Source organism: Alternaria atra (assembly GCF_907166805.1).
Source record: "Alternaria atra isolate CS162 genome assembly, contig: 21, whole genome shotgun sequence".
NCBI classification, from domain to species: domain Eukaryota; kingdom Fungi; phylum Ascomycota; class Dothideomycetes; order Pleosporales; family Pleosporaceae; genus Alternaria; species Alternaria atra.
The window spans coordinates 5,376,551-5,403,846 of NW_025091319.1; the positions used below are offsets into that span (position 1 = coordinate 5,376,551).

Here is a 27,296-nt window from a genome sequence, read left to right on the forward strand (position 1 = left end):
TTCTTTCACTCCCACAACTCCAAAAGGAAGCGCATGCCAGCAAGTACGGCCGACTCGACACAAGGCGACTCAGAGGAGACTTGTGTGATATGCCTCTCTTCAGTAACAGAGAGGGCCATCGCCTATCCATGCAACCACTACACATTTGACTTTGTATGTCTGGTGTCCTGGTTGCAGGAACGGTCGACTTGCCCGCTATGTAAGATGCCTTCTGCCTAAACTATAAATTCATCTGACAATATATGTAGGCAAAGCACAAGTTACCGCGGTGCAGTACGACTGGCGCTCTCCGACTGACTACAAAAGCTATACTGTTCATCGCAGCCACCCACCCAGCACTACTCGACCTACCCATGCGTCCCATAGCCGCACCGATCGACCTGGCTCTCTTTTCGCACCTTACGGACTGCCGAGCAGACCACGTGGCCCGCGCCGTCCATATTCGCCACCGATTGAAGATGTTGCGTTGCGCAGACGTAGAGACGTGTATCGAAGGAAACTGTATTCGCTGCATGTCGGTAGTAATCGCTTCTCAGGATATCGCGACATTTCTCCCCAAATGATCGCAAACTCGCCTGAATTGCAGTCGAAAGCACGTGCTTGGATTCGACGCGAACTCCGTGTCTTCACCTTCTTGCACATTGATTCAGCGGGTTCATCCTCTAATGCAGCTACGACGAGTAGCAACGCCGAATTCTTGCTGTCATACATTGTGTCGATTCTGAGAATGGTAGATCTGAGGGCAAGTAACGGACACGCGGAGAATTTGTTGTCGGAATACTTAGGCAGAGAGAACAGCAAGCTATTCCTTCATGAGCTGAACAGCTGGCTAAGGAGCCCGTACACGAAGGTCGAGGCATGGGATCGGGAAATTCAGTATCAAGAAGATCTGGAACAAGACTAGACCCCTCTATATCTAGTGGAGGCTTAATCAGCCTTCGCAGCATAGCCACGCATGAGACGCATTACTCGGAAGCGAACCTCGTCCAACATTCGCTCTATTACTACTTGAATCGCCACAAAAAGTCACTCTCCGGATGCATGTGACTATTTCAGGGTGTTCGCATGATACCGTTCGAGACGTTGCATCTTCTGGCTAGACCCACTAAGGCTTAGTACACCACTACGTTAATGTTTCGTGTCAGTTTCGCGTACCGCCCATCTGACCACTCTGCATTCCAACCAAATGTCGCATACCATGCGTAACAGAGCATGCGTTCTTCACACCAAAATTCCGTCGACAGTGCTTCTACTACCCTATTCTCGGCTGACAGTGTATTCTCGCTATGGCTCTAGGAATTCGCTTCGGGATGCCGTTACTGATTCTTTCGAGAGACTATGGATACAGACAATGTTTCGACTTCTCCGCCCACTTTGCTTGGTTGGGTCTTGATGTTTCGACAATGCAGCAACGCTGCTACACCCTGGAATAACCTTCCTTAGTATTGCCCCGCCACAACGGATGCACGATATGCTTCATATGTGGGTAGGTAGACGGGGTTGCTATACTCTACCTTCTTCCTCTTCTTTCTCCTCTTGTCGATTCTGCCGTGGAGGCAATTCTCTTCCTGTCTTCACTTCTTGTTCTTAATTTGAGTACACTATTGGCGCTGGATCGCTCTATTTAATAATTAATTCCTTTAACGGCAGAGCTTCTGATCCTGCTGTAAAGCCCGGAGCTTGCACATCCACGTCTCACTCCTCGGCCGCGTCTTTGGTATCAACATGCGTTCCTCCGTTGTATTATTCGGCGCCCTTTGTGGTCTCTCGACTGCGAACCCTCACCCATGGATATATGGTGTCCCCGACTACCCAGACCTCGACATGAATGAGGTCATGACGGAAGCAGACGTAAACTTGATGATGGTAGCAGTAGTTGAAAACAGTACTACCACGGGTTCGACGGGTGCGCTGAACTCGTCAACTCCCTCATCAGCCTCTCCTGGACAGGAACCCTGTGCGGTTGTCAGTATGGCCATAGCAGCATTACCCTCAGGAGCCCGGCCCGTCGTTCCGGCAGAGTTGGGAGTAAAATGTCTGCAATCCGTACCTCTCGACAAGGAGGGAAATGTCAAGTTGATCGACGATATCAAGGTCATGGTCAAATGGCAATCGAACATCGCCTACCTCAAGAACCCACCGCAAGATTACACCGAAGAGCCCATCGACATTGTGGGTGAGCTAGACACTATGCAAAAACAAGTAGCTGCTGGTGGCTTCAAGACCGAATACGATTTCCAGCTCAAGATGCTAAACCTCTTCACCAAGGCTTACGATAACCACTTTGCTTATCAACCCGATATTCTTGCTTCGGCGATGCAATTCCAGCGACCTCCTGGGTCGGAGTTGGTCTCTATTTCGTCGGATGGTATGGCACTTCCAGAGATATATACATACAGAGATGTTGTGAAAGCAAATAACGACTCTTCCTTCAAGCCGTCGCCCGTTAAGATGATCAATGGCGTTAGCGCTCAGACCTATCTCGCGAACGTATCGGCTGACTCTGATTTTCACGACGCTGACACACGATGGAATGCACTTTTCCCTTCCCAAGCTCTCCTGGCATCCGGCACTACCTTTCTCGGAAGCTTCAGGACTGGACAATACCAGGGCCCGAACACGACCATGGAATTTGCTAACGGGACCACCTGGTCTCAAATGAACCTCGCTGTCGTCTTTGGAAACTTCACTGGTGTCGATAGTGGTAAGGCTTTTTTCCAGAGATTCTGCACTGGACCGAAGCCTGTCTCTGCTGCTCCTGCTCCCTCGCCTACCAGCAACTCCACAAGGACCGTTACTCCTACGGCCACACCGACTCCCTCACACATCGGTTACCCGAAGGCTGAGCTTATCAATCCAAACCTTGCCGTCGGAGGCTACTATCTCAGCGGCTCAGGATATGAGGTATGTCACACCTATCATATGTCTCGTTTGTCTAACCATCATAGGACGTTGCTGTTCTCAGTATCCCCTCCTACGAGTCTCCCGACGTTCAAAGTTTCCAGAATACAATGCGAGACTTCATAAGGATGTCTCAGAAAGCGGGCAAAACAAAGATGATCTTTGACTTGCGAGGCAACGGTGGAGGCAATGCGATTCTAGGCTACGATACTTTCAAACAAGTATACCCACAGGCAGCCGCAGAACCATTTGGTGGAACACGGTTCCGCGCGAATGATGCTCTGAATGCTGCTGGTAAAATCACCGAAAGCTTCCTGGCCAACAAGACATATGCGCAATCCAACCGGACCGCCTTCGTAGAAGCATTTGGCCGCGGTGCCACGCAAGCCGACATCTTTGGCTTCACAGCCGGGTTCAACTACCAGCACATTCTCGATGTTAACAACAAGGCTGCAACCGGCTGGAATCAACTCTTCGGTCCCCAACAAGCGAACAATGATTCCTTTACCACAACCCTTCGGTACAACTTCTCAGACAGTATTAGCACAACGTACTCGGGCTTCTCTGTAATCGGCTTCAACGACAACACCAACGAAACTAGCACACCACAACCCTTCCAAGCCCAAAACATGGTCATGCTGCACGACGGCATGTGTTCCTCAACCTGCGCCATCGTCTCCGAACTACTCAAGAACCAAGGCGCAGTCCGAACAATCGCCATTGGCGGACGTCCTCAAACCGGCCCGATGCAAGGCGTAGGCGGCACCAAAGGCGCTCAGGTCTTCTCCTGGGACGACATCCAAGTCCGCATGCAGGCCGTCTATTTCCTCGGCTCTCCCGATGAACAAAAAGCCTGGATGACAATGGATCTCGGTAAAACGGCTTTCGCAACACAACTCTTCAAGCGATCTGCGTACCAAGGCGGACGGATCGCTGGCGGCGTCAATCTCAAAGATAACTTGAGACAAAACGATGCTAGTGCCACGCCCTTGGAGTTCATCTACGAAGCTGCGGATTGCAGAATGTGGTTTACAGGCAAGATGGTTACTGATGTGACAGAAGTGTGGAAGGGTGTTTCCGACCGCATGTTCAGCGGAAATGGCACGATGGGATGTGTGCAGGGGAGTACAATGGATCCTTCCAGTGTCAGCGGTGGAGGACAACTGAGAGGTGGAGATGGGAAGCTGACGATGAAGAGTGAAAGCACAATTGCTGTTGCGGGACAAAGTGCGAATGTGAATGGTAGCGTGCCGCAGCAGTTTACTGGCAATGCGCTAAAGACTTCGATAGGAAGTCTGGGTTGGTGTGCTGTGGCTGGTGTACTAAGTTTGGTAATAGCACTGTAGACTTCCGGGCCTTTGCTCTTCATATCTCCGTCTCCATTATTTGTACGTTCTTTCTTGAGGGATGTGAATGTTCACTCGTATATACGTTTTGAGGATAAATGTATCGAAGTATGTACAGAAAAGACTGTAGTTTAAAGAGACGCTTGGGCCTCATGCCCTGGGGCTACTGCCTGTGTCTCGCTCTGGAGCTCTGGTTACTGCCGTTGACAGTTTACCACGCGTTAGCAGACCACTGGTTCACAGTGAACGTTGCAGGTCCACCAGTGAAAGCCTCGGTACCGAATTGGTAAGCTATCAACACATTAGCAAACATGCAGCGATATACGTCTCAAAGGAACTTACTGATGAGGTTCTGGCTCGAAGCGGGATAACCCTTGTTGTTCTGGAGGTAGGTGAAGAAGTCCTTGAGGTTCGCCTTGAAGTTGTTGATGGGGCTGGAAGGTACGAAGCTGTAGACCTTCATGGAGCCGTTCGGGCCGTAGAAGAGTTCCCAAGTGCGACCACCGACGTTCACCATACCCTGCGAGGTACCGATAGGGTAGACGTCGTATCTTGCGAGCCAAACCATAAGTTCGTAGTCACCGCTGCTGGTGTCGTGGTTGACGTTCGCAGCAGTGAACAGGTCATATGCAACATTGCAGCGGATGTTGTTGCTGTCGTAGACCCAGTATGCCTCTGTCTCCAGGTTGCTGTACTGGCTAACGGGCTTCTTGGTGATCTGACGTCCTGAGTAGACGTAGGATTTGACGTTGTCCTTGCCACCAGTCCACTGCCAGTGAGTATGCCATTTAGCGCCTGTGCTTGACACGCTGTCTACGTAGGTGCATTGTTGTCCTGAGGTTGCGGCACTGCGACCCCAGATGTTGTTGTTCAGCTCATAACCGTTGCTAGAGAAGTACTCGTAATCCTTGCAGAGTGTCTGTTGTTGCGCGAAGGTAACGGAGGCGAGAGCGCCGAGGATGAATGAAACAGCCTTCATAGTGTGCGTTCGGCGGCTGGACGTTCGCTCGAAATGTTGATTGCTGTTTTGTGATCGATCTCTTCGTGCGGAGTGCCAGACATTTTGTACTCCCCAAACTGCAGTCCTTCAACTGTCCACAACATCGTTACTCGACTTTAAACGGTGGTGGTTATTCAGAGTGGGCCTTCATATAATATGTGCTTCGTCAAGCGCGATCCGTCCCTAGATTCCGAAAGATCATCCTGTCAACTCTAGTGTCCACCACCTCGTGGCCAGCATTGCTAACACAAACACCTGACACAAGTAGGACCGTTACGGAGATCTCAATATATTTCACCAATGAGAGGAGTATAGGCTTACCTGATCTAGTCGCGTGCATTGACGTTTCTCGTCTCCGCACGTACTTCTGCCTCGGAAGATTAACTCGGTCGTCTTAATATTTGCCGTTATCATTTCCCGAGAATCTGGCCTACTCGAAATCATACCAGAGCTCGGAAACATATCTTAGAACGTAGAAGCTTCCGACTACAGCCTTGTTTACTTGTAACATCGGGCTCGCTACCGTTCGATCAAATATGGATGGTCTATGTGCAAGGTAAGTATGATGCAATACTACTGGCTAAGGTTGGTGAAGTTCATAGGCCTTGAACGCATGGGTCCTGTTAAAAGATATTCAATAGACGGAATCTTTGCCCGATATCCCTGGCGAGTCGTGTTGAGAAAGTGCGGTACGTGAAATAATAGGTGTGCGCTCACTGACAACTTGTTCCTTGCATCAATCGACGAAAAGAGTGGCTGTAGCTGCTACTGAAACCCCCACTATCAGAAACTGGGTTTGTAGAAGATGCCCTGCTTTTGTGATTGCCCTTTTGAGGAAGAGTAAGAGCAAGAGCTGATAGGTAAGAGACTTAGAAAGAAAAGGAGAACGCGATACTGGCTGTAGATGAAAACAGGTATTAAGAATTCGTTCCGTCCATGTCATCGTTGACCTCAACTCGTGTATGATGATTTGTTTGATGCTTAAGAGAAGCACATTGGCTAGCACGAGTGTTGTTTCCTCAGGAGTCACTTGTTGCCAAGCCGGGCTGCCGCACCTCGCCGCACTTTTGCGCAACACTACTTTTGCTCTACTACCCCTTACGTCTCTCTGCCAGATTCTTGCAGAATCTATTGATCGAGCTTGCGACTCCTTTCCTTTGCGTCGAAAAACCTTACGTGTCTTACGACCTTGTCGATAGGGTTTGATGCTGTAAGGAATGGAGCATGTTCTGCATAGTGTTGAGCAAGGCATTGTCAAGATACCAGAGTGATCAGAGCAGAGAGAGATTGTGGTTTTGGCAACGACTATATGGCTAACAGGAGGGTGGAACTGGGATGGTTCTGTTGTGAACCCATGGCGACGAAGCGTGAACCATGGCTAGTTACCTATTGGATTGTACCTTCCATAACCTCGTATGGGCTCTGTAGGAATGTCACATGCACAGAACGTAAACAGTGATCGGTAGCATCACCACGGCCTAGTTCGTCGACAATACCCCTGACTCCGCTTCTTGCCCCATCCAGCATGCGTTGTGGGCCACATCGAAAATGACTGTATGGGACGAGCGTGGCCACACCTGATCAGCCGTTAGATATCTTGATCTTTCTTTGAGGCTTGCATGATGTAGTTATCATGAAACACATATAACCTTGTATATCGAACATTTGTGTTCTAGGCCGAGATCGTCCCGCTCTCAGGATTGATTTTGTGAGCGCCAAGCCACGGAGCCGCTGACTAGGGAAGTGTTCATGGGCCCGTGCGACGATGAAGGATCAACACAATCCCTCCAACGGATCATAACGACTCTAATAAGCCATCGTTACGACAGTCACGACAGCGGGGCGAAGATTACTATCTCCTTACACATCGTACCTAGCGACGATGTTCCGGCGCTTTTGCTCACAGGAACATCGGACACTGCTCGATAATGCGCGTCTCCTCGCTCATTTCCACTCCCGCAGGTGTCTGCGGCATGACGGAACATCTTGACGCCGCTGTTCAGTGCTGTCCTGGGCGGTAATACATGGCGTTTTCAGCCACTGAACCGAAATGAGGGCCTTCGAAAATATCCCTCGCTCCTACCGCGATTTTGTAGGGCTGTGAAATAAGGCATCGGCCATCATCACCTACTCATGATGGTCAGGTAGAATACCGCCGCACAACGACCATTCTCACTTTAAAGAGAGTAAGGGAGAAGAAAATACCGAGGCTCTCGGGGTTCACTGGCTCCAAAGGGGTTCATCGCCAGATCAACTCAAGGGATGTCCTCGCTCATGTTTCATGTTCCTTGAATCAAGAGCCCAAGATGCTGCACCTAGAACCGATCGTCACAGGGTATGCACATAGTCTCAACACCGCCTCTTGAATCCTGCGTCCTCAAAACGGTAAGGCTCTGGCTTCAACTGTCATACCAGCCATTTTTCCAACGGCCCCTGTGCTTCTAACGGCGGATCTAGCCTTTTCCTAGCACTAGTGTCGTGTAGGATACGATGAAGTCTCATGTCTGCCTGCACGGCTAACCGCCGCCATGTTCCTGGTGGCTGTTTTAGTTGGAGCACTGAACTGACATGTAATCACCAAGCGAGATGGCGATATGTTGGCTCCGTGATTCCGTATACGGAAGGATTCTGTGCGTATAAAGTCCACGGTGCCCACATTGATTGGAAAGGCACGCTTGACGCTCAACACACTCGTTCTATACACGTTCTTTTTTCAATCTTTGAATTCTTCGATCTTTACTTCGTCGTTCTCTTCAGACAGTCACTCTTTACAAGAACAAATACTCAATCAACCAATCAACTCTTCAATCCCACATTCAAAATGAAGGCCTCCATCTTCGCTCTCGCTCTTGCTGGTGTTGCTAGTGCTCACAGCACTGTTTACAGCATCTCCGTCAACGGAAAGTCCCAGGGTCTCGGAAATGTCCAGGGTGGATACATCGACTCACCTCCCAACAACGACCCAATTAAGGATGTTACCTCCAAGGCTATGGAGTGCAATGTAGCCAACATCAAGGCTTCCAAGTCCGTTGCCGTCAACGGTGGTGACAAGATTGCTGTACGTACTCCAATGGTTCACTTTGAATAGAACTTGAACTGACGAGTACCTCTAGGTCGAGTGGCACCACAACAACGCTGACGCTAGCGACGACATCATCGACCCATCTCACAAGGGACCTATTACCGTCTACATGTCTAAGGCTGGCTCTTCTATGTCATGGACGAAGATTGCTGAGGATGGCTACGACGGCAAGTCATGGGCTGTCGAGAAGCTCATCAAGGGCTCATACACCGGCAAGCCAGGACAGCATGAGTTCACCCTGCCCAATGTTGCACCGGGCGAGTACATCATCCGCCCTGAGATCATCGCTCTTCACGAGGGTGACCGTATCGGTGGCGCGCAATTCTACCAGGAGTGCATTCACATCAAGGTCGGTGGCTCTGGCACCACTGCTTTGCCTGCCGGTGTTGCCATCCCTGGCTACCTCAGCGCCCAAGACCCGGGTGTTCACTTCAACCTCTACGGCTCCTACTCTAGCTACCCCATGCCAGGACCCAAGCTCTGGAACGGTGCCGGTGCTGCTGCCCCTGCTAAGCCCGCTCCTGCTGCTCCTACCACCACCAAGGCCGCTGCTCCTGCCCCTACCAAGGTCGTCGCCCCTACTACCACCAAGGCCGCTACCCCAGCTAAGACTACCCTTGCCACTATCGCTAAGCCTGCTCCTACTGCTGGCGGTGCTGGTGCTCAGAAGTACGGCCAGTGCGGTGGCAACGGCTTCACAGGTCCCAAGACCTGCGCTTCCGGTTGCAAGTGCGTCAAGCAGAACGACTGGTACTCTCAGTGCTTGTAAGTACGTATCGATGATCATGGCGTTGCTGGGCCATAAAAAGATGCTGTCAGTATCGGGTGTTCTTCATGATGGATAAGGGATATATTAGGCCTTTTTTTTTTGAGTAGAGCTTTGTTAGTGTTTAGTGGGCTTGTCTCCTGCGATGAGCGGCTTGAGCGTCGCCTGTCTTCAGTTCTTGTGTATATACATAATTCTCACGACGAATTGGAATCGATGCCTTTTCGACTTTAACGTATTTGCTGTTCTGATGATAAATTCTCGGTCTCTTGTTGTGTTACATTTCTAGATGGTATACAGGAAAGTAGGAACATAATACGTCACAGCATCGTCTAGCGCTTATGTGGCTCATGCAGATGGCCTTGGAAGTCTCGCGTAACCGCAGAACTGGCTCTGCGTGAGATACTTTGTAACTCGTACTTCAGGTCCCAAACATACACCCGGCATCTTCGCATGCTCTCGGAATGTATCACGATGAGTCAAGATCACCATATCAGCATAGGCCCCATAGGCTTTGTATCCGAGGAAGCCTTTTCGTATGACAGTCTTGCGTGGCCTCGCGCGATTCGAAGTCGAAGTCGAAGTCGAAGTCGACGTCGCACGAGTGGAAGGTACAAGCTTGGGTAAAGAGCTCCTACAGCAGATAGAGTTGTTGGAGGGTCGCCCACGAGGCAAAGCTAGAGACGAGCCAATTCTCGACCTGATCTATCGACAATGTCTCCCTCTCCTCGATTAACTGGCACCGCGGACATCACTTCAGGACCTCCGCCTCGAAAGATTTCTCCACTCGCCTACTTGCAAGCTAGAGCTTACCAAAGGAGACATGATCGAGGATATACGCATCCGGGGAAAAGACAAGTGTCTGTACATGCCAGCTTTCTTTACATCATCTCCTATGCACACCGCCAGCTTGCCTGGACCATGCAAAGCAATTCCCCACTTCGATGCGCGCAACATCTGAATCGCGCCTACTGCGGACGAAGCAAAAGCTATTGACTCAATTCCAGGAAGAGTCGTAACGGTGGAGAGAGTCCCGATGTACCTCAAACCGCGCTTGGATATTCTAACACGTATTGACGAAGCCGGCGTGACAGCTCGGCTCAGAGTCCCCTAGACTGCAGGGTGTGGAGGTATCAGGCGAGGTTACCGTCGGCATGCTAATGACACTGATTACTTCGTCCAACATCGGGACCCACTTGCGAAGTCCTGGCCTTCAGGACAGGCACGAGTTGCATAAACAGTGGGAAGAACAACTCACAGCCATCGTCGAGGAGCTGCACGTCCACGATATCGTGTGGGGCGATGTTCACCTGATGAACGTTGTTGTTGACGAGGCAATGAAGGCTTGGGCTATTGAGTTTGTGGATGGTGAGAAGCGCGAGACGATCGAGGGTGACTGGCAGGGCATAACAAGGCTGTTTCAGGAATGGCTTCCAGCTACAATGAGACGGAGGCAGTGTCAATGATGGCTCATTGTCCAAGGACGTCAGCTGTGACACGTATACTGGCCCCGGTACTCTCAACGGACATGTGTACCTTGGCCTGTGCTGTGACCCGGTCAAATGCCATGGTTGACTAAGCCGGTTATTTGCGCAATTGGACCCTGAATCTCATCATTTGCGCCGCCGACACTCGGACAACCGTCTGGGCCTCTGTGCGGAGATGACAAGTCATAAACCACAACAAACCATGCCTCACTTTCCTCTGCCCCCTTGATATTCTTCACCCACCTCATGAGAGCTCACAAACCACCATCATGATCGTTCCTTCCTGCGCCTGGACTCGTGTTGGCTTGAGGCGCATACCGAACGCCCCTTGCTCCCGGAACAACAACTCCGGAACCACCTTCGAACGCGCACGCACACATGTCCGTCCTGCCAATGTCACTCGAAGATGTCATTTTGATAAATCGAATGCAGAAGGCAGAGCGACGGAAACTGCGCAGTCGATTCCCGGGCCAAGCTGGCTTTGGCTCGAACCCATTATCGAGCCCTTTCGTGCATACGGCCGCGTGCAACAAAGGAGGCCGTACAGAACACAACTCATATCTTCTCTGGTCATATACTTCATCGGCGACCTGGTTGCCCAAAGTATCGCGCCTGTCGAATCCAAGGAAGCACAAGAAGGGGTGGACGATGCAGCGGAAAAGGGCTGGGTTCAAGAATGGAGCGACAACCGCGACTGGGCTCGTACAGGGCGAGCACTCGCAATTGGAGGACTGAGCTCTATCCCATCGTACAAGTGGTTCTTGTGGTTATCCCACAACTTCAACTACAGTTCCAAGATACTCTCTCTGTCCACAAAGGTGCGTTCTTTTCCCCCGTAAACTGCAAACGCTTACTCATCATCCAACAGGTCTTCATTAACCAAGCCTTCTTCACGCCCTTGTTCAACTCCTACTTCTTCGGCATGCAGTCGCTTCTTTCTGGCGCAACCCTCCCCGAGATCCTGGAACGGATCAAGAATACAGTACCCACAAGCTGGTACAACAGCTGTAAACTCTGGCCTGCGGTCACAGCATTCAGTTTTACCTACATACCCATACAATACCGCAGTATATTTGGTGGCGTTATTGCTATTGGGTGGCAGACATACCTCAGTCTGCTAAATACAAGGGCTGCAGCCAAAGAGGAGATGGAACACTCAGCGACGCACGAGGCGCCAATAAGCGTGCGAACAGCTCAAAGGGCTGAGCATGGACTGTTCGAGCAAAAGTGCACTGCGTAGGCTGCAGCCGCTGCAAAGCGACGTTGGAAGACTCTGGACTCATTCAACAAGGCCCACCAAGCGGCTAGCGTTGAAGCATTCATCTGCTGAATCTGCAGCGACCTCAATTTCTTTTGTTTGATTGCGCAACTTTTCAAGACGGGTACATTGCATTATAGACGGAGTTACGGATTCGGTTCGATACCACGGACGCTGCGTAAACGACGCGCGAACATATCAGTCATCACATTAGCATCTTATCTACGTCTGAATACATCTCGTTTATTTTCGCTGAGGTGTCGACGACCCCAACCCACGGCCCACTCAACAACAACAAGTACGCCGGTTCTCGGCCCGAGGTTTTAGCAAGAACCCACGCGGCTCCCACTCTGCTATGCCAGCCGGACGTCATTTACACAAAAGAAGGCCTCTTGAGGCGATAAGGTGCGCTGCAATTACGATCGCTGTCTGAATCAGGAGTTAGAACCGTGGTAAGCGTTGTGTGATGTCATGATGTCGACCGTAGTAAATATGAACTTGAAAATAATCGATAAAAGCGTTACGCCACGCTTTGCGTCGAGGTAAAACCGTCTGAGTTCTTGAGCGACTGTTACCACTTCTCTATCTATATTTCCGAGATACCCATTTTTCATCATGGCTCCATCTGCAGACCAACGTATAGACGAAGAGTCTTATTCATCATGGCGCCAACGCTCCGAATTGGAAAAGATGGCCGATCTACCCCAGGCTTTGGACGACGAACTCGCGCATCTCGATAAACAATTTTGGATTTCTGCTTCCAAGCTCAAGGAAATTGTTAGCCGCTTTCGGGAAGAGCTAGAAGACGGCCTCACTAAAGACAACCAAAACATCCCAATGAACATCACTTGGGTGCACAGTTTACCATCAGGAAAAGAGAAGGGCACGATATTGACACTGGATCTAGGTGGCACAAACTTGAGGGTTTGTAAAGTAGACTTGTATGGAGACGAAGATAGAAAAGAGGGGGACGGCAAACATGGCATGGAGCAAGAGCAGTATAAGCTACCAAAAGAGCTGAAGAAAGGCGATGCTGATTCTCTCTGGAACTTCATTGCGGAAAAAGTGGAGGCTTTCATCAAAGACCATAAATTGAACCAGCAGTATAGCATGGAGAAGCCTATGCCATTAGGCTTTACCTTTAGCTATCCAGCGACACAAGAACGTATCGACCACGCAGTCCTGCAGACCTGGACAAAGGGCTTTGATATAAAGGGCGTAGAAGGTAAGGACGCTGCGAAGCAACTTCGAGAGAAGCTACAAGAGAGGAACTTGCCAGTCGAGTTGATCTGCGTCATTAATGACACTGTCGGTGCAATGATCGCATCGGCCTATAACGATCCAGAAACCATCATAGGCGGCATCTTTGGTACAGGATGTAATGCAGCCTTCATGGCCAACCTTTCCAGCATCGCAAAACTGGACCCGAACGACGAAAGGATCACAGATGCATCATCCCATAACGGCGCAACAAAGGGTGAAGAGAAGATGGCCATCAATTGCGAGTACGGCGCTTTTGACAACTCGCACCGTGTCCTCCCTCGCACAAAGTACGACGAGGAGATTGACGCAGAAAGCCCCCGGCCCGGCGAGCAAACTTTTGAGAAACTCTCCGCTGGTCTCTACCTAGGCGAGATCTTCCGTCTCATCTTAGTCGACCTCTTGGACCGCGGCCTCGTCTTCAATCAAGCCTCAGATAATGATACGAAAAAGCTGCGTGAGCCATACAGCTTAGACACAGGTTTCCTCTCCCAGATCGAAGACGACGAGTCACCCAAGTTCACCAAAACACGCGAACTCTTTCAGTCTACACTCTCGCTTCAGCCCTCAGATGTAGAGATCGAACTCTCACGCCGACTGGCTGAGATGATTTCTGTGCGCGGTGCGAGATTATGTGCTTGTGGCGTGGCGGCTATCTGCACCAAAGAAGGTATTGAGAAGGGTCATGTCGCTGCGGATGGCAGCGTGGCAAACAAGCATCCAAAGTTTAAGAAGAGATGGGCAAGGGCTTTGGGCGAAGTACTGGGGTGGAAAGAGGAGGAATGTGGGGAGGGCAAGGGCCCAATCACCATTACCAGTGCCGAGGACGGAAGTGGAGTTGGTTGCGCGATCATTGGCGCTATGGAGTTGGAGAGGAGGGCGAAGGTGAAGAGTCATTGAGGGGGTGGGTTATGGTCACGGTAGATGGGAGGTTGAGAAGATGGCATTGTAGCTGTGAAGTACATGCTGTTTGAAGCTTGACAAGACTGTCTTTAGTAGAAAGGACGTGCCCTAGAACCTATGTCCGTGATCAAACAAACAAAGTGTTGTTTGGATGTTCAACGAATTCGAGGCTATTCGTGATGTGCACATCCGCTTGCGTAGCTGTGTGTTTGATCTACATCAAGCTGTAGCTGTAATTGCCGTTCAAGCTCCTGCGGGAAGTATGTGTTTATCTCATAATATGGATATCTTGCGTCATCAAGCCTGCACTGCAGATCTAGATGGCCATCAACATTCATTGTGTTTTTTTCCTTGATCCGCTTGTGGTAAGTTCGACCTCTACTTAGGTAATGCTCGAAGAAGGCATCATACGCTTATGGAAACCAGAACATTCCAGAGTAAAGACCACACTCAGCTGAGGCTGAGTGCCATACACGATGTCCTAGATCCCAGCTCATAGCTGTGCCCTGGCTGCAAAACTACCGGCACCCGGTCCCGTTCGGCGAGAAGAGAAGATCTTGGTACCAAGATCAAGGGATCAGCACGTGTCTCCCGTATCTCCGCTGTTTCTATAACAACTCTCAGTTCTCATATTTCTTTTTGAAGCTGTTCTCCGCGATCGTTCGCATGGCGCGCTAACATGTTCAGACCTAGATGCTGTGAGATCTGTCATGGACCCTGGATGCAATGCCAAACCTCACTAGTCGGCGATCTCGCTCACTTCGCCCACGGTTCACCCACATTCCGACACACAACTCACCCACGGAAACCAGAACGGCACGTCGCGCCCCCGCAACCAACCAGCGATCTGCTTCACCAGCAACACACCGTCACAAACTAGTGTTGCGAAAAGACGTGGGACCTGGTCACGGTGTGCGGTGTGCTGTTGGTTGTACCGCTGGCAGAGGGGTGTTGGACCCACAGGTACGGTGGCAGGAGGTGTAAATGTGATGTATGATGATAGGACCTATGGAAGGGTTCTTTTTCTGTCTTTTTGGAATACCTGGGGCTGTCAGTGTCGAGGCACGTAATGCACCGGTTGAGACATGGTGCACGTGCAAGCGTACCGGTGCGGTGAGTCTTGTCGTCGGCGAGCTTGTACATATGCGATGATACAGAAGAGGCGGTATATAACCTGAAACCGACTTCAGCGGTCAAAGGCACAACGCATTGTTATCCCAGGCTACCGCGGCTACCTCCAAGGCGACGATCTTTAAGCATACAACGGTGTAGTCCAGCACACCTATCCCACCCCTGGACCCAATAGCCGAGCACCATCAAATCACCAACACATGTCTGGAGGCTATCAGATCCACACCGCAACTCCAATCCGCAAGCGGAAAAATTTCGGAGTCACATCCGCAGCCTGGGCACGGGACCACACCCACACGATCACAAGTCAAATGTTCGCGCCAACACCATATGACTGCACCACGCCCCCATGGATTGCGCAAACCAGCCCTCTTCCGAATTTCCCCGTGCAGCAAACATCGACCAACACTTTGCCGACTTCGCATTTCGCGCCGGACCCACGTCTCCCACGACCAGCGCCTCGTGAACAGTGCCTGCAAGATGACTTGTTCTATACATTCACACGAGACGCCTACTTATCCAGTGAGACAACCGCCGCGAAACAGGTAGCACAAATTTTGCAACCATATTATCCTCCAACAGAGAAGATAAACCGTACACTACCATTACCAAGGGTCACCAAGCAAGGACCTAACATCAACAATAACTTGCAATTTTTCGCACCCTTCACACCCTTCATACCCTTCACACCACTCATACCACTCACACCTGCGATACCAAACGCCCTCAAGATGGAGGTCACAAGCAGACCACTACCATCATTACTGCCTCAGTTCGCCCCCATGGCTATGACATCGAAACCAGCGAGCGCTGCTCCGTGGTCGTTCCCAAACCTCAAGAAGAAGCGTCGTCGTCGAGCGAGCCAGATCTTCAACATGAACTTCAGTTTTGGCTTTGGGTCTCGGCGAAAGAGTCAAGATCACTCGCCTGACATCAGTCCGCGAACGTCCATATCATCCGCTTCAGGCTCCTCAAGGTCGGAGATAGAGCAAAGCTCCAAGAGACAGAGAATCGATTCGAGAGCAACAGATGCAGAGGCGGTGTTCTCACCTGAGAAGAACATCAGGATCCCGGACTCCGACAATACAGCGATAGTCTTGTCACGGTGTAATAGCACGGGTGAAGTGCATCCAGGCCAACTCGTCGACTTCACCAGCAAGCCTGTTCCCACCATGCCGGAACCAACGGTCGCTCCTGCTCCTACACATAGCAGTCCAGCGAGTGAATTCGAGCTTCGCTTAAGTAGTGATGCATACCACGACTACCTCGCGACAAGCCAACGACGGAAATCCTTCCCTGCCGGCGAATGGGCAGCAAGACGAGTTCGCGAAGAGTTCCAGATGCTTCATAAGCTCGAGAAGCTCGAGACCAAAATCGAGGATCCCTTCAAGAGATTTAGAGAGTCTGCAAGGAAGAGGATATGCACCGTGGATCGAAAGGCGAAGTTGTCGGCGACCACTTCTCCCAACACCATCGCGCCAACACCAAGCATGGATGCACCAAGTGTACCATGTGAACTCCGTCGCACACCAAGCGATCCAAGTACTGAGGCCTTCCTCATACACGTCCGTGCCAGTCTCGAAGCAAGGAAGAGAGAGAACAAGACGGGAGAACGCTGGCGTTCAGGCCCCGTCTTTGCTGACGAAGTCGAGAAAGGGTTTCTTGATGACGCGCCGTTATAACGGTAGCTTTGTATAATATTTGAGGGATCTAGATCGGCACCTGGCCGTTTAGAACACATGCATATCGGTATTGGCGTTTTGAGGGCAGATACCCGTAGTACATCCATATTTTAGCGTGCATCTTTGCTTCCAGAGGTCAGTTGGTTGACTTGGCCTCTGATGAATGAATTGATATCATTGTTACCACAACATACCTTTTTGTTTTCTGATTCTCTCTGCTTCTTCGTGTCTTTCCGATTGATGCCCAACATACTGATCTATATGGCACCTGTGAGCACGTCCCATAATGTCACAAAAATATTCCCCCAACAGCGTAGTACCGCAGCGCGATGTTTTCAAATGGGTCAATCATGACGATGGGTGTAACGGCGGTGATGAGCGCGTTGAAGATGGGGTAGAGCGTTAGGTGGAAGACGAAGTAAGAAAATAATGGCAGTATGATCGTTTAGTGTGACGTGTAGGAAGTTGAGGTGCCGGAGACGGAGAGGAATGAAAAGATGGCGTAACGACGTTGGATGGCAGCGCCCGAGTGTGGAGGCGAAATATAGAGAGGCGAGCATATACGCCCCACGGTACGCATGTCCTAAAGGAAAGCTTGTGCATCTACCCAGAGACGATGCACAAGGCCTCTCGAAGCATCATAATGCTAGCCTCAAGACAACAACCCCTTTCTTACCGACTCCTCCATCGCACCCCTCCAACCCATTTAACCCACCCCTCAACACTTTCCCTCTTCTCGACATCCTCCTCAACGCCTCCCATCTGTATCAACTCAACCGTATAAAAACTCTTAGCCAGCTCCTCATTCCCAGCCAACCTATGCACAAAACTATGACAAGCCCTGCACAACCATGCCACACTATTCAGCTTATCCTCTGTATGCCACCCCCTCTTCCTCACGCGCGCATGCGCCGCTTTAGGGATAAGATGGTGGTATGTCAACGGTACCCAGTCTCTGCCGCAGAGTTCACACGCCGTGGTGCGCGTGCTGCTCCATATAGGCGGTGGTGCGGTGACAGCAGAAATGTACGTGGTGAAGAGTGGAGTGAGTAGGTTGTGTTGGTCGATTGTGTCGGAGGTGGGTGGAAGGAGACCGTAGCTTTCTAGACTGTCGATTGCGGTGGGCGGGATGCATTGGAGGAGGTTGGTGTACGTTGAGGCCGAGAGGGGGGTTGTGTAGACGTCTTGGAGGGTGGGCGAGTCTTTGAAAATGGAGTGCGTGAGCGTGCGCAGTTCGGGGGGTAGGTATGGGAAGATCAAAGTGCTTAGGTACTTGGGCGTTTGTCAGTGAGGTTCAGAGAAGACATGTGTATGCTGGTATGGATGGCATACTTCGATGAATTCGCCCAAGTCTTCCGCGTCTGTTCCTCCAGCTTCCTCGCTCTTATTGACATCTGTCTGTGTAGATTCCTGCTTCACAACTTCACTTCTCCCGCTCCTTGACCCTTTTTTTGCATGTCTCTTCTTCTTCGGTTTCGGTTTCTCGACCGGTGCAGCGAGAGCTTTGAGGACAGGCTCGCTCAAGCAGTCGCGGAAGGTCTCATAGTTGAATTGCTCCTCAGCAGGGATTGGTTCAGCCATGTTCGATAGACTTGGAACACAATGCGCAAATAGGGAATAGGCTTTGAAATCGCATACGCATGATGCAAGCCATCAGTGGCGCCATGGCGATGTTCATATAGTGGAGCGAGTGATGACGAAAGTCGTGAACTTTCGCGTTCGCGAGGCGAGGCACTAACTGGCGGGAAGCAAAAGGGCGTCTTGGGGGCTCATGCCTACCACACGAACTCGTATCTGCCGTCGAAGCTTCGAGATGGCAGGCCATATGAAGGCTGCTTGACACTGAGATGTTGCTTGTTGCTGTAGGGCGCGCATTAGCCTGTAGTTCTTAATACATCGGGCGCGAGGCAGCAAAATGCAGTTTCTGGTTCGTGAACTTTGGTTATATTCGTCTATTCTTTGAAGCATGCGGTATACGATATGGTCGTCGCCATGTCGTCTTCTAACTGTTTTCATCATCGCAACGGTGGCTTTGAGTAGCCGCTCAGAACAACCTAGCCACTCGCGGAGCATGCAAACCGTCGTCATAGAGCCACATGCGCTCTCACATGTACACCGGCGACCTAGCGCTGTAGAAGTGACGGGTTGCGCAGCGGAAGATCCAAATCCAACAATGACTGTAAGATTTAGGCCTTCTTCTTGCCGCCCTTAGCAAGACGGTCGGCCTTGCCCTTGGCCTGCTCTCGCCGCCTGTTCTCACGCTCCATGAGCTCCTTCTTCTCCTTCTCCAGCTCAGCACGCTCTTCTGCCTCAGCCTTCTTCCGCGCAGCCTCAGCATCCCTACGCTCGCGAACCAGCTTTAAGCGCTCCAAATCGGCACGCGCCTGCTCAGTCTTGCCCTCAGCGTGTAGTTTGTCGTATCGGTCCTTGCTGGCTTGTGCCTGAAGAGCCTCACGCTCGCGGCGGGAGAGCTGGGAGAGGTCTTGTTGCTTTCCCTTGCCCTTAGCAGCGGCGGCGGCAGGCTCAGCGTCTGGGTCGACAGGCGCTTTTGCGGCTTGTGTACGGGCTTTCGCAGTGTGGTTTGGGTTCGCGGGCATATCATCGTCTTCGTCTTCGGAGGAGTCGGTGGGCATGTCGCCTGCCTCGGGGGTCTTCTGTGACTTCTTCGCGATCGCGGCCGCCTTGCGCTTCTTTGCAAGTTCACGACGCTGCTCACGCGTCAATTCTTCTTGTGCGGGCTTGCCATCCTCATCGCCAGACTCTTCTTCGGAAGATTCTTCCTCTTCAGAGGACTCTTCGTCGACCTTGTCGGGTTGCTCCTGCAACTTTGTGTCAGATCATGATTGCATACTTTGAGTACAACAGGCACCTACACCCCACATGCCAACGACCTCGCCATCTGCGTTCAGCGGTTGTAGGTCGCGCGAGAACTTCTTGCCACCTCCGCGCTTGACCTTGTTGAACTTGCCGCCGCGGCCACGTCCTGCTGAAGACATGTTGTGTGTTTGAGTTCCTTGTGTAGAAGTAGAGAGTATTCGGTGTCGAGACTGTTCGCAGGTTGAGCCCGTGTGTTCAGTCGAGAGGGTTCGTGGGGTGTTTGAGGTTGCAGTCGAGTTTGTAGCTCTTCTCGTAGGAACCCGAACGGTTGGAGTCTTTGGTGAAGAGTGGGTAAAGTGTGTTTGTGTAAGGATCGTTCACAAGGGCGAGTGATCTAGTCGTGAAAGTATGAGTCTGTCAAATCACGGTTCGTTAGCCTCCCACCCCGCGTTCTTCACCACAGAAAGGCCTCTCGCTCACCTTTTCTGTACAATATTTCACTCTGGTTCTCTTATTGCAAACGAGTCACTCCCACAGGCCAACAACAAAACCCCGCGCCCTCGCCCAAAATCCCCTGCCCCACCATCCTCGTCACACCCAACGCGCCATTCTTGATTCGCTCAGATGACCCATGCTTCATAGCTAACCCCATCCACACAAGCGCTCCTTAGTCATCCGAAATCTTCGCAGCCATCAAAATCAACGCGTCGCGCGATCCTCTTCTGTTCATTAAAACTGAACACCCCATTATTCACTCTGTGTCTTCCACCTCAATGAAGATTTGGAGGGGAAAATGGAGGTTAGAATGATCATGCGTTCGCTTACCCCCTTCTCTTCTGCGCCCAGCGCTGGTGGAGCGAAGGTAAATATATTGGACGGTACATACTTTTGCTTGCCTGTGATGCTGCGCTTGGACCAAGAGCGTGTGAAGGGACTGAAACCAGCTTTTGGTATCTGCTCAAGCTGTAATGGGAGGCTTGTGGCGTTACTACCCGTTGCTGTGAGTGCAAAGTTCTCTGGTGTTGGGCTTCGCGACTCGCGATGCAGCCATCTCCAGTTGGTTCTTAAGCGCTTCTCTACCTCTTTGGGAATCTTACCTCCCCTCTGCTGGAAGTTCCGGAGCTGGCTTCGAGTCGTTCAAGTACGAGAAGAAGTTGGCCGTTGATTTCCAACGTCGTGGTTTCGGTTTGACAGCTGTCCCATTCCTCTGAGCGATCATTCCAACGAGGCTTTCTTTTACTCGTACTTGATTCTACAATAGAAGGAGGCAACAACTGTCTCTTCACTTACCATGATATCCGTATATACAAGACAATACTTCTTACTACACACGAACCCCAACTCTCTTGGTTCTGTGATTCTATCCAATAAGACAGCCTGTATCGAATCGCCGCGCTGGATAGTAGCGATGGATCGCGGAGTACTCTAGGCACGAAAAACGCTCCAAGGTTAACAATAGCTTCGGCGGTGCTACGGCTAAGCGGGCTGGGTACCAGCTTGCCTCAGGGTCGACATCCTCCTTCGGATCGTCAAGGCCGTCACTTTAATTCTGTCAGGCCCAAGGCATGGTAGCCAGAGCTGAGGATAGTTCAGTCTTTGGGTTGTAGGTCTGAAGAACAAGGTAAACACCGGGCTGAGTCCTGTAATCGCCAGGATCTTGGACATCTAACACAGCTCGTGAGCTCGATGAACCCAAATTCTAAGCCGGACTTATATTGCTATTGGGTCCTGGAGTGTGTCAGCGGATACGAAGAAGCTGAACATTCGAATGTGACATCACAAAGCACAGGTGCAGTAAGCTCTTATCCGACCATGTTTATTTTGCCTTGCCGATAATGGGTGAGATAAGCCACCCAAGATCGTAAGACGTCCCCTGTTGGGACCGTAAAAGTTGGGTATCTCAAGAAAAGATGAAGGAAATCGCCCAAACCACCGACTTTTGATGCACCGTGAAAGGTTTCACGCCATCGTCGCAACCAAAGTCCTTATGTTCCGAAGCATCCTAATCGCTATGGCATCGAAGCATCCTATCCAGCACCACCCTTACCACCTCGAACCTGTTTCGTACTCTAGATGTACCACATAACATCCTTGAGGCCACGAGCGTTCTGCATCTCCATCAGGGGAGCGATCTCGACGTTCTGCTTGGACGAGCCGGTTGAGGACTGCTGGTCTACCTTAGACTCCTTCTTACCGGAGGAGACTGGGTTGTCGTTGAGGTGAGCACGGGAGCGATCGGCGGCCAAATGAGCATAGTAGATAGCAGGGTGAAGAGAGACCGGAGTAGTGGAGCGGGCGTAGTGGTACGAGTGCTCGAAGATAAACTGCTGGAGCTCGGCCGACAACCACTCACCCTCGTTGAGAATGCACTGGTAATGGATAGGGCGAGCCGTACCCTTGATGGCGACATGGGAGCAGAGGTAAAAGTCGAACTCAAACGGATGAGTGCAGCCGGATTCCACCAAAGTACCAGGAAGAGGGTTGCCGTTGCGGTCGCCCTTCTCAGGGAAGAAGCGGATATGATGACGCTTGCCGGCAATGACAACGGTGAACTTGGGGATCTCCTTGCAGCCCAGCTTCTTGAAACATTCCTTCATGTCGCGGACTTCCTCCTCAAGAACGGCTGCATACTGTCTAAAAGCCTGTTAGCGGATTGTCATAGAACGGTAGGAAGGGGAACACATGCCCTTCCGAGACTCCATCGCGTATGAAGAGTACACGCTGAGGAGCCCTGCCCTGGCCGATCTTCTGCATCCAGTTCTTGGCCATGAATCCAAAGTGCTGATCGATGTTGGAGGTGGTGACCATCTCGACACGATTTCCGTTGGTCTGGACCTCAGCCCAGTATCGAGCAAAGTGGACGTCGGCGGATACGGTGATGGCAGCGAAGGATGCAGCCTCACCCGAAGCGGCTCCAGGAGCAGGATGAGACACGTCAGCGCCGACAACTAGATGGTTTACGGAGTCAGTATTTGTCTCACATGCAGTTCGTACAGGTAGATCACTTACCCATTGTCGGGATCGAAGCGGACTTCGGAGCGACCTTGGGGATGAGCTGGGACTTCGCAACAGAGGTAGCACCACCTAGCTTAGCATTGACCTTCATGCAGACGTTGGAAATGTACTGTGGTGAAGCGGACATGACGTGCTTGGCCTGGAGGACCTGCGAAGCCACACCAAAACGGATGTCGCAAGACTTCTTGATGCGGCGGTATACATCAACATTGCGGTCGTTGACGACGAAGAAGAGCAGGTTGGGCGGCATAGCGTATTTGTTACCGGTCTGGTTCCAAACCTTCTGGATCATCTCACCACCGTCAGCAAGGTTACCGGGACCCATCCACGGCTTCTTGCCATGCTGAGGGTGAGCGGCAACGAGACCACCGTGGGCTTCATAAATCTGCACGAACTTTTGGAAGAAGGCCTCGATGGCTTGAGGAGGAGGGCTGCCACGGCCTTGAACACAGCAGACACCCCATGCCTTGATTGGGCGCTCCTTGTTATTCATGGCGAACTTGCGTCCATCGAGTCTCCATCGACCTGCAATCATGTCCGCGGGCTTGATAGTGGCCTCCTTGGATCCGGCACCGAAGTGAACAGTGGGCGAGGGAAGGACACGAGCCTGCACCTTGGCAGCATCAGGGCTAACCTTTAGCCCATAATGACGAAGATAGGGATCATTCTGCCAATTGAGCAGACGGATACCTTGCTGAACAGCAGCCCAGCGCTCCTTGGGAAGGGTGACGGCGAACTTGATCATGTTGGACGTCTGGGTGTCGCTCAGCTTGGTGGTGTATCGTTGATTTCCATCGATCTTCAGGACGTCGATAGGCATGTAGACAGGCTCCTTACGGATCTTCTTAGTCATTCGGACCTGGTAGATATGAAGTCAGTATATCTCATATGCAGTTCGCACAGGAATGTCACTAACCACAGGAACTCCAGCCATGCAAGTGACACCATACTTCTTCTTGAAGTGCTGTGCTACAGAGATCTTTCTGGAACGGTCATCTGGATCGGGGAAGGTGGCCTGGGAAGCATCCAAGTTGACGAATTCATCGATGGTCCTAAAGTTTGAAATTAGTATATGCCTTCCATGTGTTTGTCAATCGAAGCTCTTACCATTGTGTGGGTTCCTTGGTGTGGGTAGTGGATACGCCAACCTTCTTGAACTTGCGGAGGTCCTTCTTGAGCATGGAGCCCTTCCAGTCACGGATAGCACTCTTGTACATGGTTGCGAACTGAGGCGGGCCGCAGTTGAAGACTTGACCGATGGCGCGGGTAAGTTCTTGAGAACGCCAGAAGGTACCGTTGGCGACGTCGACATTGACGGACAGAGACTTATTGAACTTGTCATCCAAGACGGGGCGGAGGGAGGCGAAGACACCCTTGAAAGCCTCAACACCACCACCAAGATCGAAACGAACTTCTCCACGCTGGAAGAAAGACTTCTTGATTTGAGTGTACTGTTGAGAAGGCCACTCGCGCATGACGTGGTCAAGGAAGTTAATGGTGTCAATGCACTCGTTGGACCAAGAGGCTTGACCATTGAGGAAGGCGTTCAGGTTAATGAAGTCGACTTGGCGGGTCCAGCGAACGTGGATGGTATGCTTGTTGCCACGCAAATTCGGCTTGGTGGGGCGGCCCTCTTCTTCGTCGAGATCGACGGTGATGCGGGTGTCGTCGCGAGGCAGGCGCTTGCCGGACCATGCCAGCTTGTTGGTGTCCCAGACCCAGAGGTTGTTGGGTTCACCAAGCTCGGCCTTGACACCACGGGAGTTCCAGATCTTCTTCAGAAGAACGCGCTTGGAGTAATCCTGGGCGTCGCCGCTGTAGTTGAGCTTGAAGAAGTTAATACCGAATCAAGGTTGAGGGAGGAGAAGACTTACATCATACTGGTGGACCACAGTATTGGGGGCTTTGATGACGTTGAAGGTGTTGAGCACGATGTTGGCAGCTTTACCGTACTGGTTAAAGTTCTTGGGGCGTTGAGGAAGAGAACCTGGGATGGTGATCTTGTAATCATTAGTAAAGATAATGTTATCATGCCTCGAGGTGTAGAGTGAGGTGTCCTGGTAGAAGCGAGGGGCAAGGGAATCTTGGTTAACCATGATGAAGATGGGAAACGAGAGAGATTGAGAAGATGAAAATATGGGAGAGGTTTTTGGAACAAAAAGATGACGAGACCCAAATGATGTTTTGGAAAGATAAGACTGATGGTGGAAATGAGAGAACTACAAGGGACAGAGAGGAAAGTCTTTTACGCTCACAGCTCAGGCGTCGCGTCCATAGCGATAGTGGTAGGATGCGAGCCCGAAGCTGTTTACATAGTCGGCAGTGTGGAGGCGAGGGCTGTGTTTGTTTGATGAATGGATGTATGCATAATGCACATCCGGGCTGAAGCAGAAAGACGTTTGTACTTACACCGCGAGCCTGGTACCAACCGGCAATACCGAGGAAATCGGAGATGTTCTTGAGGTCCCGAGGGTCGCTGTAGTCCACGGGAGCGCGGATTTTGGGATCGCGGTTACCATCAAGACGAGGAATAGACTTCGGGACGGAGCGCTGAGTAGGATCGCGAGACTCAGAGGAGGAGCCATTGGACGAGCCTTTGGACTTCTTCTCGGCCTGCGCGCGCTTCTTTGCTGGGCCGGCCATTGCGGACTAGAAGCCATGTTAGCGGCGTTCGGGAATGAAGTAGCGTTTGCCAGCGGTGACAACTGCGATACCAGGCTTTCGCAACAAGAGACGGCAGCTGAGGTACGTACCTTGATCTCAGATCGGAGTCGCGTGAGGCACTTGCGTTGAGGGCGTAAGCGTTTGAACCGGATCGTAGATCGGGTCTGAGGCAAGTCAGTAAAGTTCAAAAGTAAAAGCTGGGTATCTATGTGCTCCCGAAAAAATGGAAGAGCTTAAGGGTAGGAGTGGCAGGGTATGAGAGAGGCTGGCATACAAGAGGTACGGTGTTGTTGATGATGGGGTTGGGTGGATGAGAAATGAATGGTGAGTTATGAAGAGCTTCAAAACTATGCCAAGGTGGGGTCATGGGATAGCGTCAAAGCAAAAAGAGTAGGAGCGATGGGATGGCCGTGGTGACCGCGCTGGTGAGAGCGGTGACCGCACGGCGGGCACCAGGAACTCAACGTGACATAGAATCCGCAATGGCACTGCAGTAGTGCGGTGCCAGACAGCGGTGATGATGATCACCATCATCACTATAGTGACCGAACAGGAAAAATGATGGGTTAAAAACTTACTCGAAGGTGCTGAGAACGGAAGACTGCCTGCAGTGGTGTTGACTGGACTGCCTGCAGTGAGGATCTTGAGACCGGCTCTTGTTGCTGTTGAGAAAGATTGGCTTGACGTTTGTGTAGTGGATGAGATTTGTAGAGAATAGAAAGCTTGTTCCCTTGGGATAGTTGTCAAGATAGGAAGGGAAGAGGTAGAAGTTGTCGTTGTAGTGTGAGGAAGGAAAGATGGTTGAGGCTGTGAATGGGCAAGCTTATATGGATGAACAGTCTACGCTAGCCGGTAGCTTTTGAGGCTGGGGAACAGATCGAAGTTGTATGCAGGTAAAAGACGAGGCTTTTGTGGGTCTGGAGTTTGTGGGCAAGGTGAGAATCGTGGTGTTGTGACCGTGTTGACGTGGCGCTGAAGACGTGATATCCACATTTCCAGCCTGGTGAGAGACTGTCTGAGGATTGCGGAACAACAGACAATGCCGTTATCTGGACATATGACCAATGTATTGGAAGGGGCTCAAAAAGCTTGCGAGCAGTGATGTGGAGCATATGATGGGCGTCGTGGGCAGATTAAGAGACTATGAGATGAGTATTCACGAACCAGGACTAGGGAGAACATATACACCAGATCGGCCGAGTAGAGACCCAGTTTGAAACGTCGGAGAAATCTCCACAGGGAGTGCGCCTCCCGAACCTATAGCTAGAACAAGGGCCCAGAAAGAACTTCCTGTTACTGAGAAACTCGGACCACACTCAGGAAGCAGACTGGCACGACAACAGTTGGAGCCAGTCAACGAATATAGATACCACACATAGCCTCGAGTCGATATAGAAGACCCCTTCTTCCAGAAGCGAAGCGAAAGATCCTCCCCATATCGTTGCCAGTGCAGATATACGCTCGCAGGATGTCTGCAATGAACAACCTCAATGGACCACCATAGGAGCGCATAAAGCCAACCTACCTGCTCAAGCGCCCTTATAACCCATCAAATGTTCCCAATCTTAACTGCGATCTTGAGACCGTCTTTCCTCATAACAACTAACATGCAGCGCATAGAAGGATGCCGAACCACATCTAGAGCAGGCTCCTTCAGTGACAAGCTCGAACGTCGGGCCATCTCTAAACGTGCAGACTCCACTTCCATTAATCAATACTCCGTGCTGATGCTGCATTCTGTTCCGTGCTCTTGTATATAACCCCAGTCGGAGTAACGTGCCAGGCAAACTTCAATGACAGCTATGCGAGTAGACGCTATCCTTCGGCGATGAAACAAGAAGTCATCCAAACCATCAAGTTACGGTACTCAGACGCGAGGATTTCACGAGTATATGCACCTGCGATGTATAGGAGAAAGGAGGAAACATGCGTGACAGAGAGGCGCGACGTTACTACTTCGGGCGATGCCACATCGTGGAGGCTA

General features: G+C 51.2%; 10 protein-coding genes across 10 annotated transcripts; 6 read left to right on the forward strand and 4 right to left on the reverse strand.

Annotated features, from left to right (window-relative positions):
* Nucleotides 1-33: 33 nt before the first annotated feature.
* Nucleotides 34-904, forward strand: ALTATR162_LOCUS2225 (uncharacterized protein; the record flags this gene model as incomplete). The annotated part of the gene is made up of 2 exons (XM_043309827.1): nt 34-199; nt 249-904. The coding sequence occupies 2 exons, from the start codon at nt 34-36 to the stop codon at nt 902-904; spliced, it is 822 nt and encodes a 273-aa protein (XP_043165762.1).
* An 821-nt stretch (nt 905-1,725) lies between these two features.
* ALTATR162_LOCUS2226 (uncharacterized protein) lies at nt 1,726-4,247 on the forward strand (the record flags this gene model as incomplete). Its single annotated transcript, XM_043309828.1, has 2 exons — nt 1,726-2,904; nt 2,949-4,247. 2 exons carry the CDS (start codon nt 1,726-1,728, stop codon nt 4,245-4,247), a joined length of 2,478 nt encoding a protein of 825 aa, XP_043165763.1.
* Nucleotides 4,248-4,458: 211 nt separating this feature from the next.
* On the reverse strand, nt 4,459-5,226 carry ALTATR162_LOCUS2227 (uncharacterized protein; the record flags this gene model as incomplete). The annotated part of the gene is made up of 2 exons (XM_043309829.1): nt 4,459-4,538; nt 4,590-5,226. The coding sequence occupies 2 exons, from the start codon at nt 5,224-5,226 to the stop codon at nt 4,459-4,461; spliced, it is 717 nt and encodes a 238-aa protein (XP_043165764.1).
* Nucleotides 5,227-8,068: 2,842 nt separating this feature from the next.
* On the forward strand, nt 8,069-10,561 carry ALTATR162_LOCUS2228 (uncharacterized protein; the record flags this gene model as incomplete). Its single annotated transcript, XM_043309830.1, has 3 exons — nt 8,069-8,305; nt 8,361-9,094; nt 10,210-10,561. 3 exons carry the CDS (start codon nt 8,069-8,071, stop codon nt 10,559-10,561), a joined length of 1,323 nt encoding a protein of 440 aa, XP_043165765.1.
* Nucleotides 10,562-10,851: 290 nt separating this feature from the next.
* Nucleotides 10,852-11,822, forward strand: ALTATR162_LOCUS2229 (uncharacterized protein; the record flags this gene model as incomplete). Its single annotated transcript, XM_043309831.1, has 2 exons — nt 10,852-11,400; nt 11,451-11,822. 2 exons carry the CDS (start codon nt 10,852-10,854, stop codon nt 11,820-11,822), a joined length of 921 nt encoding a protein of 306 aa, XP_043165766.1.
* A 633-nt stretch (nt 11,823-12,455) lies between these two features.
* On the forward strand, nt 12,456-14,000 carry ALTATR162_LOCUS2230 (uncharacterized protein; the record flags this gene model as incomplete). The annotated part of the gene is made up of 1 exon (XM_043309832.1): nt 12,456-14,000. One exon carries the CDS (start codon nt 12,456-12,458, stop codon nt 13,998-14,000), a length of 1,545 nt encoding a protein of 514 aa, XP_043165767.1.
* Nucleotides 14,001-15,334: 1,334 nt separating this feature from the next.
* Nucleotides 15,335-16,816, forward strand: ALTATR162_LOCUS2231 (uncharacterized protein; the record flags this gene model as incomplete). Its single annotated transcript, XM_043309833.1, has 1 exon — nt 15,335-16,816. The coding sequence occupies one exon, from the start codon at nt 15,335-15,337 to the stop codon at nt 16,814-16,816; it is 1,482 nt and encodes a 493-aa protein (XP_043165768.1).
* Nucleotides 16,817-17,488: 672 nt separating this feature from the next.
* Nucleotides 17,489-18,397, reverse strand: ALTATR162_LOCUS2232 (uncharacterized protein; the record flags this gene model as incomplete). The annotated part of the gene is made up of 2 exons (XM_043309834.1): nt 17,489-18,088; nt 18,149-18,397. 2 exons carry the CDS (start codon nt 18,395-18,397, stop codon nt 17,489-17,491), a joined length of 849 nt encoding a protein of 282 aa, XP_043165769.1.
* A 605-nt stretch (nt 18,398-19,002) lies between these two features.
* On the reverse strand, nt 19,003-19,812 carry ALTATR162_LOCUS2233 (uncharacterized protein; the record flags this gene model as incomplete). The annotated part of the gene is made up of 2 exons (XM_043309835.1): nt 19,003-19,635; nt 19,690-19,812. 2 exons carry the CDS (start codon nt 19,810-19,812, stop codon nt 19,003-19,005), a joined length of 756 nt encoding a protein of 251 aa, XP_043165770.1.
* A 1,890-nt stretch (nt 19,813-21,702) lies between these two features.
* ALTATR162_LOCUS2234 (uncharacterized protein) lies at nt 21,703-25,291 on the reverse strand (the record flags this gene model as incomplete). The annotated part of the gene is made up of 7 exons (XM_043309836.1): nt 21,703-22,267; nt 22,314-22,581; nt 22,643-23,507; nt 23,565-23,700; nt 23,756-24,474; nt 24,523-24,648; nt 25,058-25,291. 7 exons carry the CDS (start codon nt 25,289-25,291, stop codon nt 21,703-21,705), a joined length of 2,913 nt encoding a protein of 970 aa, XP_043165771.1.
* Between the last annotated feature and the right edge of the window lie 2,005 nt (nt 25,292-27,296).